General features: G+C 42.9%; 1 protein-coding gene across 2 annotated transcripts in view; it reads left to right on the top strand.

The window, feature by feature from the left end:
* The window catches only part of pak1 (p21 protein (Cdc42/Rac)-activated kinase 1), a 104,939-nt gene that overhangs the window by 59,240 nt on the left and 33,850 nt on the right, over positions 1-11,849 (top strand). The window contains exons 1-2 of one of the 2 annotated variants that reach the window (XM_036584928.1): positions 4,775-5,087; positions 10,693-10,909. In XM_036584928.1, coding sequence (XP_036440821.1) covers positions 10,711-10,909 — 199 coding nt within the window. In that variant the 5' untranslated portion in view covers positions 4,775-5,087; positions 10,693-10,710. Of the gene's footprint in view, positions 1-4,774; positions 5,088-10,692; positions 10,910-11,849 lie in introns of those variants that run through there. The other variant, XM_036584927.1, reaches the window with a different exon arrangement.

Genomic DNA, 11,849 nt, shown 5'->3' with positions numbered 1-11,849 from the left:
TATATAGTATGGCCCTTTAAAATGCATATTAGGCCAAAAGCTTGTCAAAACTATCATACAACAAAGTCTCAGGTGTCAGGCAGCATAATTATGAAGTCGTTGTTAATTCCCACATGACCGTTTTCTAACCTCTCTTTATCCCTTAGAATTAAACAGGCTGTTTTTGTTACAGTACCCTTAAGACTGATATATGTAAATGAACTTTGATTGGCTGTCCTGTATTGTGTCTCGTTCAAAAAACAGTTTTCTGTTTTCGTAAATGGACTGAGGAGTGAACGGTTTATAACTTTAATAATGTTTACTTACTTATCAAACTGTTTTATTTATGTTGAAGTTCAGTTTACAGAAATACAGCGCAGGGGGCCGATGGGAGGGTTAAGTATGTATGTGTTTGGGAGAGAGAGAAATGAGGCTGTAATAACCTGTCACAGTTTCTGATACTGACTCACTTCCTGTTTCATTCTGACACTCCGCAAAAGGCCTTTATATTTCCAAAGGGTGGAATAGTTTCGCACAGAACCACCTTTAAGAGCGTTTCCATTGTTTGTGTGTGTATGTTCCTGATTGTTTTTTTTTCTTCGTTTTATTCTCTTTTACATAGTTTATTCAGTCATTTTTACCTCCTTGCTTTGCAGCTGCACTTTATTTAAAGTGTGTGTGTGTGTGTGTGCGCGTGTGTGTTTACGTCTGTGTGTATGTGTGTGTGTGTGTGTGTGTGTGTGTGTGTGTGTGTGTGTGTGTGCGCGTGTGTGTGTGTGTGTGTGTGTTTACGTCTGTGTGTATGTGTGTGTGATGACAGGGCTCTGCTAAAAGTGTCAGCTGTGTATGAAATGTGAGTCGTCTCTTTTGTGTCCGTGTGTCTGTGTTAGAGATCTCCACAGGCATGAACTTAAAACCGAAACTCGCAACTTTGACTTGACCCAGCCGAACCCAACCCTAACCCACAACTTTGAGACTTGACTCGACCCAGCTGGTGCTGCTAAATTTCAAAACCCAAGCCTGAGACTTTAAGACTCAATCTGATATGGCCCAACTCAAACTGGTAAATTTGAAACCCGAATCGGACCCAAACCCATGACTTTGAGATTTGGCCCAACCAGCCCTGATTGGTTTGAAACCCGAACTGAAATCATACCCACGGCGTAGACCTCATTCGACCCATTCAGGCCCGACTGGCACTGCTAGACCTGGGCCGCACCTGATCCAAACTCAAACCGAACCAGCGACTTTGAGACTGGACCTGACCAACTTTTAAATTTGAAACTCGAACTCAAGCTGTACCTTTGACTTTAAGACCCGATCCAACCTGATCAGACCCAACTGCTACTGCTAAATTTGAAACCCGAGCCTGCTGCTTTGAGACTCGACCCAACCCAAACCCATGACTTTTAGACTTAGACCTGACTGTTACTGCTAAATATAAAAACCTGAACCTGTGACTTTGAGACTCAACCTGGTGTGACCCCGACAGGTACTGCTAAACCTTAAACCCAAACCTGAGCCGAACCCATGACTTTGAGACTCAATCTGATCAGGCCAAACTGGTACTGCTAAATTTGAAACCTGTACCTGACCTGTCAAGGCCTGACTGGTACTTCTGAATTTGAAACCCAAACCCATGAGTTTGAGACTCGACCCAATCAGGTCTGACTGGTGCTGCCATCTGCTGATCTACTGTTAGCCCCGCTGTGCTGAGCTTCCTCACAGTACTACTGCTGCTAACGTATCCCTCTCGTCATCAGCCCGACACATCCCTCTCGTCATCACCCGACACATCCCTCTCGTCATCACCCGACACATCCCTCTCGTCATCGCCCGACACATCTCTCTCGTCATCGCGCGACACATCTCTCTCGTCATCGCCCGACACATCTCTCTCGTCATCGCCCGACACATCCCTCTCGTCATCACCCGACACATCCCTCTCGTCATCACCCGACACATCTCTCTCTCATCACCTGACACATCTCTCTCGTCATCACCCGACACATCCCTCTCGTCATCACCCGACACATCTCTCTCGTCATCACCCGACACATCCCTCTCGTCATCACCCGACACATCCCTCTCGTCATCACCCGACACATCCCTCTCGTCATCACCCGACACATCTCTCTCTCATCACCTGACACATCCCTCTTGTCATCACCCGACACATCCCTCTCGTCATCACCCGACACATCTCTCTCATCACCTGACACATCCCTCTTGTCATCACCTGACACATCCCTCTTGTCATCACCCGACACATCCCTCTCGTCATCACCCGACACATCTCTCTCATCACCTGACACATCCCTCTCGTCATCACCCGACACATCTCTCTCTCATCACCTGACACATCCCTCTCGTCATCACCCGACACATCCCTCTCGTCATCACCCGACACATCTCTCTCATCACCTGACACATCCCTCTTGTCATCACCCGACACATCCCTCTCGTCATCACCCGACACATCTCTCTCATCACCCGACACATCCCTCTCGTCATCACCCGACACATCCCTCTCGTCATCACCCGACACATCCCTCTCGTCATCACCCGACACATCCCTCTCGTCATCACCCGACACATCTCTCTCTCATCACCTGACACATCCCTCTCGTCATCACCCGACACATCTCTCTCATCACCTGACACATCCCTCTTGTCATCACCCGACACATCCCTCTCGTCATCACCCGACACATCTCTCTCATCACCCGACACATCCCTCTCGTCATCACCCGACACATCCCTCTCGTCATCACCCGACACATCTCTCTCATCACCCGACACATCCCTCTCGTCATCACCCGACACATCTCTCTCATCACCCGACACATCCCTCTCGTCATCACCCGACACATCTCTCTCATCACCTGACACATCCCTCTCGTCATCACCCGACACATTCCTCTAATCATCACCCAATATGTCTTGCTTGTCATCACCCAACACATCCCTTTCGTCATCACCCAACACATCCCTCTCATCACCCAACATGTCTTGCTTGTCATCACCCAACACATCCCTTTTGTCATCACCCAGCATGTCTCGCTTGTCATCACCCAACACATGCCTCTCGCCATCACTCGACACATCCCTCTCGTCATCACCCAACACATCCCTCTCATCACCCAACATGTCTCGCTTGTCATCACCCAACACATCCCTCTCATCATCACCCAACACATCCCTCTCGTCATCACCCAACACATCCCTCTTATCACCCAACGTCTCGCTTGTCATCACCTGACACATCCCTCTCATCATCACCCGACACATCCCTCTCGTCATCACCCGACACATCCCTCTCGGCATCACCCGACACATCTTGCTTGTCATCACCCAACACATCCCTCTCATCATCACCCGACACATGCCTGGATGGATGTGGCACACTCCTTTAAGTAAAAAATGAGCCCACTACTTAAAAAAATCGCTCATTAGAAAACAAACCCATGCCCAAGCTGACCCTCATTTTGTACGTGAAAAAGTTCTGAGGTGGTTGGTATAGTGTAGTGGTCAGTGGTCTCACTGCTGTCCTCCATGCTGAAGGCTGGAGTTTGATTCCCCACTCAGGCAAGCACAACACACTACACCAATAGACAAGACTCCTAACGCTACATTCATCTACATCAGTAACATGATTACGTTGGGTGAGATCTACATAAGAGCATAATAATAAATGTAAATCAGCCCCAACCCAGCCGGGAACCTGATATTTGGTCAGGCGCTGTCTGTGTGAGTGATGACAGGGCACTGCTGAAGGTGTCAGCTGTGTATGAAATGTGAGTGGTGTCTTTTGTCTCAGGGGTGTGTGTGTGTATGTGGTGTTGTGACTGCAGGATCTTGCAGTGTCAGGTTTGTTGGTGTGTATAACACCAGGGTGTGTGGTAGTGTGGGGTGGGGGGTGGGGCTTTCAGGGGGTCATTTTTCTCACAGAGGTGACGGGGGGACGCTCTTTTGCTGTTCTGCCTGCACACACACACACACACACACACACACACACACACACACACACACACTCCCCACTCAGGGTAAGAGGAAATGTGTGTTTTTGACATACTGTCACCAACTGCTCACACTGACTGCAAACACAGCTGTGTGTGTATGTGTTTGGGCTTGTTTTTGTACAGTTTCAGGACACAAATTCTTCTGACTTTGTAGTACAATCCGAAAAAACAGTCCTAAGCTACAGAACCGACAAAATACTCCTGACTTTATAAAGTACTTTCTACATTTTTTTTTTTAATTTTTTTGAAACTGAAACAATTTTTTCATGGTTACTGATTAGGATTAGGATTAGAATTAGAAGAAATCTACTTATTTGACTTGTATATTACTTACACATTATAATATGTGTATACAATATATTACACATTATAATATGTGTAATACGTTATTTTTACATATATACATATATATAGCACATACCATACTATGCAAAGGTCTTGGGCACCTAAGCACAGTGTTTTAAACCTTTAATCTTGGAAGTAAGTGTGTTCATGCCTGTAAAAACACTGTATATCAATATAATAAATGTAGATAAACATAAATAGAGTAAAACGTATTTATTCTAATATTAGTATTTTGTCTGAAGAAGCACCTACTGCTCAGATAAACATTGTTTTTTCTTCGAGAGATCCTGTTTGCACAGCACTATATATAATATATGTTAATACAGATGACTTTGTCTAAGAGTGGAATTTTTTTTTTGCATTCAAGCTTTTGTGTCTGATTTTCCGTGTGTGTGTGTGTGTGTGAGAGAGAGAGAGAGAGAGAGAGAGAGAGAGAGAGAGAGAGATATATCATATTACCCCATTCATGGCGAGTCATTGTGTCAGACGGCCGCAGACTGAAGCCACTGAGTCACTTCAGTCAGCTGTGACATCACGTCAGGGAGGACACCCACTGTTTAAAACCACTAACTCTCACACTAACGCACTCACACACCCTCAGGGACTCTCAGGACTCTTGCTGCTCTGTTCTGCGCTGTCTGTAGAGTTCTAGACTCTTACTGGATTATCAGCACTGCTCTCATCGCTGTCTGTACTGTTTTGGACTCTGGCTGTTACTGGATTATAGCAGTATGTGTTGAGGTAAGGCTGGGCTTTTATGGCTTGACGTGCCCGTTGATGTGTGTGTTTCCTGGTATTTATTAGGGCTGTAATGATTCACAGAATTCATAGTGTGGTTCGATATGACGCGGCACCGTCTCTATTCAGTACATTTCTCCATACAACAGTAATAAAGAGCCGTTTTTGTTTTTTGTTTGCAGTTTACTGGAACTTTCAACGTTATAAAAGTGCACTTTTAGAGATGTTAGAATTGCACATCAACTGGTTTCTTAGCAACACCGTCTAAAAACACTTTTATATTTTTTCAATTTACACAGCTGTCTTTCATATTATTTATATTATATTATATAGAACTGTTTTTTACTGGTTCTACTACAAAGTCAGGAGAGTTGTCGGCTCTGTAGGTTAGAACTGTTTTTCTCTGGTTCTTCTCCAAAGTCTGGAGTATTTTGTTGGTTCTGCAGGTTAGAACTGTTTTTCTCTGGTTCTTCTCCAAAGTCTGGAGTATTTTGTCGGTTCTGCAGGTTAGAACTGTTTTTCTCTGGTTCTTCTACAAAGTCAGGAGCGTTTTGTCGGTTCTGTAGGTCAGAACTGTTTTTCTCTGGTTCTGCTACAAAGTCAGGAGTGTTTTGTCGGTTCTGTAGGTCAGAACTGTTTTTCTCTGGTTCTACTACAAAGTCAGGAGTGCTTTGTTGGTTCTGCAGGTTAGAACTGTTTTTCTCTGGTTCTGCTACAAAGTCAGGAGTGTTTTGTTGGTTCTGTAGGTCAGAACTGTTTTTCTCTGGTTCTACTACAAAGTCAGGAATGTTTTGTTGGTTCTGTATGTTAGAACAGTTGTTCTGTTTTATATTATGTGGTAATTTAGTAATGAATGGACCAGAAATGCTTCAAAATTTACCTAAAATCTCTTTACATTGACTTTTGTAAAGTTTTTAAAGTTACCATTTTGGAGATACATGTGTTTTTTTGAACAGCGATCAAATCTCTGGTTTATTATGTAGCAAAATCAAATATATAATCTCAGCATAAAAGCCATGAGCTAATAAATACTTACAGGCAGTGCGCTCTTCTCTCCTGTGTTCTTCCCTCAAACCCCTCTGAGCTGGACACAGTGGGTCATTCAGCTCTCTGTGATCTCTCTCTGATTTCTATCAGGCTGTGATGGTGATTGTGGGGAAGTGTGACTAGAAGCTGGTGACCCACTGAGGAACAAACACATACAGGCCTCTTTCTTCCTGTGTATTTAGGTTACAGTAAACACGCACGCACACACACACACACACACACACACACACACACACACACACACACACACACACACACACACACACACAAGTGCAGAGTGTCTTTATTTTGTCATCGGTCAAAACAGCCATTAAGTCATTTTTCAGTGTCAGTGGAAAAACAGAAACAGACACAACAACGTTTAAAAGAAAATTACACCAAAATGAAACATCAGTTTTCTCAGCTTTTAGTGCCACTCTTTACCTTCATTACAGCTTCCATTCTTTTTCGGGAGTCTCACTTTTAGGCTGCGTTCACACAGCAGGTAAAAGTGGCCCAAATCTGATTTTCTCGCCATAATCCGATATTTTTATTTGGCTGTTCACATTATTTTTTAAATGTGGTCTGTATTAGACGTCAGTCTGAACAGATCAGCTCCTAAACTGACCCGCATGCGCAAAAGAACAGAGCGTCATGCTGCTCATCCAGAGGTAAACATTCATTACTGCCAACGAACGCCAGTCGCCACCAGAGGATCAGCTTCATCTTCACCAGCATCACAGGAGCCATCATGAAGCTTCACTGACTGACAGCTGGGCTCATCACCCAGAATGTGTTCAGCTCGCTGTGAAAAGGGCGCGGTCACTTCTTTGGTTCGCGTCCTCGGATTCTTTAAACTTTGCTTTCAGACTTTTACCTTTTCTTTGACGCTGCAGCCTCGTTCTCCTACGGCCGCGTTCGGTCATTTCTTTCAAAATCTCTTCGAACATGGAGGGTTTTGGATTTGTCATCTAATTGTTTGTACAGAAAAGTGACCCCAAATGTTTATGAGGCCTCAGCAGCACGAGATTATGACGAATGTAGAGCTGGATTGGTGTAAAAGCCACATGAATTCTGATCTGGCTGTTCAGACTGAGTCTCATTGCCGCATATGAGTCTCATTCCGACTTGAGACTCTTTCATATGTGGTACTGAAATTTCAGTACCACGTATGAAAGCGTCTCAAGTCGGAACTGAAAACGTCAGATTTAGTGTGTTTATCTGTTCACACTGACACACTGACACACATCTGTTTCACACATGAAGAAATAGATCGGATCTGGGCCACTTTTACCTGCTGTGTGAACAAAGCAAAGAAATCTGCAGACACACCTCTGAAGTTCAGTCTTAGAAGTTGGTTGTATTCTCTGCTTCTCACCATCCAAATAACCCCAAACACATTTAACAGTGTTGAGGTCTGAACGTCTTTGTTCGATGTGTCCGTCTCCTTTTCTCAGTGAGGTTCTTCTTGACAGCTACACATCCTTTCAGACCCACAGCGCTGAGTCGTCTTCTCACAGTGGAAGGATGGACAGAAACACCTGTGGATGTTTTCAGATCTGAAGCAGCTTGATTTTCTCCTCTCTCTCAGAGATGAAAGCTTTAAGTGCTGTTTATCTGATGGGGGCAGTTTTGGTGTCGACCAGGTCTTCCAAGTAGTTGTTTGGAGACACATTTCCTCTTCAGCTTTTAATCAACTCCAATTTTGGAAAATCCTGTTTTTTTTTCGCTTATTTTTCTTTAACTTTTCACTTCATGATGCAAGTGGACTTAATTTGTACTTAACTGCACATCGCCTTAACTTGTACTTAATGGCTGTTTTGACTGGTGGTCTCTGACTTGCACTACTACAAAGTCAGGGGTGTTTTGTTGGTTCTGTAGGTTAGAACAGTTTTTCTCTGGTTCTGCTACAAAGTCAGAAGTGTTTTGTTGGTCCTGTAGGTTAGAACTGAACTGTTTTTCTCTGGTTCTACTACAAAGTCAGGAATACTTTGTTGGTTCTATAGGTCAGAACTGTTTTTCTCTGGTTCTACTACAAAGTCAGGAATATTCTATTGGTTCTGTATGTTAGAACTGTTTTTCTCTGGTTCTACTACAAACGTCCAGAAACAAGACAGACAGATCTACAAGGCAGGTTGTGCAGTAATCAGTCACAGATGGGAGATAAATGGACTGTTTGCTGTTAGTTGTTCTGCTGAAGCTGGAAACTTGGTAGAGCAGCTTAAGCTTTAAAGAGATTTAATTGTGAAACCGTTGTTGTGGGGTAGGGTTGCTTTTGTTAGTACCTGGATGGAATAAACAGTGGTTTTGGTGATTTAACGGTGATAAACAGTTTATGTAATGATTATTTAATAGCATAAATCCAGCTCTGCTCAGAAACTTGTATTTTTCTGTAAGCACCTCTAATTGGTCAGATTATTCCTGAAATCTTAGATTAGACCCCAATGAGTGCACTCACAGCAGATGGCACCCTCCTTTAAGTAGAGTATAGAGGCCTTTATGCTTAAACAAAGTACATTAACAGCAGATTACATGTGATTAATGTATCAAAGTTGAAAAAAGACCAGCCTTAAGACCAACTGCAGAACGTAAGACCAACTGCGGAACTGGTGTGAATTATAAACTGTAGTGTATGTAATTAGTTAAAAGGTGTATTACAGCATTGTTAAAACTAACATTGAATTCTGCTTGTTAATTTCGTTACAGAGTTATTTAAACAAACTTATGTAATTGCAAAGTCAGTTACAGTGATTTGCATAACTAAACACAGTTATATTTGTTAGTTTAATGATACACTCAGCCCACAACTTGATCTGATTCTTTATACTGGCTCCTCAGTTCAGTATCATGATATTTTGAACAAAATTTCATGATCATTTTGAGTGAGTGCTGGAGTGAGGTGTTGTCTGGTGCTCATCGTTTGCAAATGTTGGTGTTTATCAAAGCAGTTGCATTAGAGCCCATGTGTCAAACACAAGGCCCGTGGGCCAGATCAGGCCCACCACATAATCCTGTCTGGCCCACAAAGGTATTTTAATTTTCTATTAATATTAGCCCGATTCACACCGCACTCCATGTGCTCCGATTCTCCTACCCCAACAGCGGTCTATGGGACAGTGGTTACACCTCAGTTCTACACAGTTCTGCACAAATCCACACCAGTCATATCACCAAACACACTAGCTGCATTTCAGCTGTAGTTCAACCAATATAAGCACAAAACATCAGCTCAGCAGCTCAGAAATTGAGCCCAGGTCTTAATGAACTTGCAGCAAAGAAAAGATGTCAGGAGTCTAGATCAAGCACATAGGTAGGTTTAAAAGACTGAGCTCCTGGGAACATTTAGATGTTGAATATTTCAAGTATTTATGTAATATTTCAGGGTCTGTTACAAGTGTCTGTATTTTACTGCTGAAGTCTTTGGATGTTGTGGAATATTCTGCTGAAACACTTTCTTAAGAGCATCAAATACTTCTCTTTGCATATTTTAAATAAAAAAATGCCCAGTTCAGGTTACAGCACATCATCGATTAAAAATGAAATAAAACCATTTTGGTAACACTTTCTATGAATGTCGCATTTGTAAGCATCTATAAACACATTTATAACATGTAATAATGCATTCATAAGGCATTATAAACATAGCTATAAATACTTATAAAAATGCATTACGTGTTATAGCCTTGCTTATTATGCATTATGAATTGTTAACATAATGCATTATAAGTACTGTTCATAACAAATCATAAGAGCTCATAAGTGGTATTTGTCCGCTCTAAGTAAAGTGAAGCGTACTGTACTAAAGCCTCCTCCAGTGTTCAGAGTGAGGCTTCAAGTTGAAGTATTTACTGAAGGATTTACTGAAACACTAAAACATTCACAGTAAAGCACATTACAGGCTTCAAATGTCAGAGTTTAAACTAGAGCTGCCATCAGTGTTTTACCCAATGTGGGAAAGGTAATGTACACCACCGTTAGCTTGGCACTCACTTAACACTGAGCATCTGAATATTCAGGACTGAAGGCCTGAAGATGCAACCCTAACAGCACCAGCGCTGAGAAATAAAATACTGGAAATCCTGTAAATAAATTTTGTGTTGATCTTTACGCTGACTTCTTTGGCACTGACAGTATATGTTATTAACACTATTTATAACGCATTATATTAACAATTCATAATGTAAAATAAACATGGCTATAAAGTGTAATTCAGTGTAATTCATTTGTATAAATATTTATAACTGTCTATAATGCTTTATGAATGCATTATAACATGTTATAAACGTGTTTATAGATGCTTACAAACGTGACATTTACAGAAAGTGTTACCAACATTTTTTTTCTCTGGCCCACAGATTTGATGAGACTTTTTTTAATATGGACCCTTTTACTAGTTGAGTCTGACGCCCCTGCATTAGCTGGTGTAATTGATACAATGGTCCATTATCCATGATGCATTATCACACCTCCATGATGCGCATTGTCAGTTTTGCATTGCGAGATGGGTTTATTTACAGAACTCTGACTGCTGCTGTCACTTAGATCTCCACTAACACCTTCTCTGATTGGCTGTTTCTTTCAGATTTAGCTGCACCTGTGCATGAAGATGTCTGATAACGGGGAAGTGGAGGATAAGCCCCCTGCGCCGCCTATGAGGAACACTAGCACCATGATGGGGGCCAGCAGCAAGGACTCCGGACCCCTAAACCACAGCTCCAAACCACTGCCCCCCAACCCTGAGGACAAGAAGAGGAAAGACCGCTCCATTCGCTCCATCCTGACCGGAGGAGGGGACAAGAGTGAGTCAGAGATGGGTCAAACAGGATATAATAGTTTGGGGATTAATATGAATCCTAATACTCAGTTGAGTCACTGTTACAGTGATTGCTCAGGTTTTACATTTATGCCCAAATGTTTCTTTTTACCCCAAATATCAAGACCTGTTTAGTGTCTGCTTGCTAAGTTTGCTTCTTTAATTTTACACTGTGAAACTAATGTAGCTAGTATTAAAAGTATCAGGCATAACATTCTGACCACCTCCTTGTTTCTACACTCATTGTCCATTTTATCAGCTCCACTTACTATATAGGTGCACTTTGTAGTTCTACAGTTACAGACTGTAGTCCATCTGTTTCTCTGCATACCCCCTTTTACCCTGTTCTTCAGTGGTCAGGACCCCCATGGACCCTCACAGAGCAGGTACTATTTGGGTGGTGGATCATTCTCAGCACTGCAGTAACACTGACATGGTGGTGATGTGATAGTGTGAGTTGCGCTGGTACGAGTGGATCAGACACAGCAGTGCTGCTGGAGTTTATAAACACTCACTGTCTACTCTATTAGACACTCCTACCTTGTCCACTCACTGTCCTACCTTGTCCACTCACTGTCCACTCTATTAGACACTCCTACCTTGTCAGTCCACCTTGTAGATGTAAAGTCAGAGACGATAGCTCATCTGCTGCTGCACAGTTCGTGTTGGTCATCCTCTAGTCCTTCATCAGTGGTCACAGGACGCTGCCCACAGGACGCTGTTGGCTGGATATTTTTGGTTGGTGGACTATTCTCAGTCCAGCAGTGACACTGAGGTGTTTAAAAGCTCCAGCAGCACTGCTGTGTCTGATCCACTCAGACCAGCGCAACACACACTAACACACCACCACCACGTCAGTGTTACTGCAGTGCTGAGAATGATCCACCACCCAAATAGTACCTGCTCTGTGGGGGTCCGTGGGGGTC

The sequence above is a fragment of the Colossoma macropomum genome, unplaced genomic scaffold (genome assembly GCF_904425465.1).
Source record: "Colossoma macropomum unplaced genomic scaffold, Colossoma_macropomum, whole genome shotgun sequence".
In the NCBI taxonomy this organism is placed as follows: Eukaryota; Metazoa; Chordata; class Actinopteri; order Characiformes; family Serrasalmidae; genus Colossoma; species Colossoma macropomum.
The sequence above is the reverse complement of the archived record's forward strand: the minus strand, read 5'-3'. Positions and strand labels throughout refer to the sequence as shown.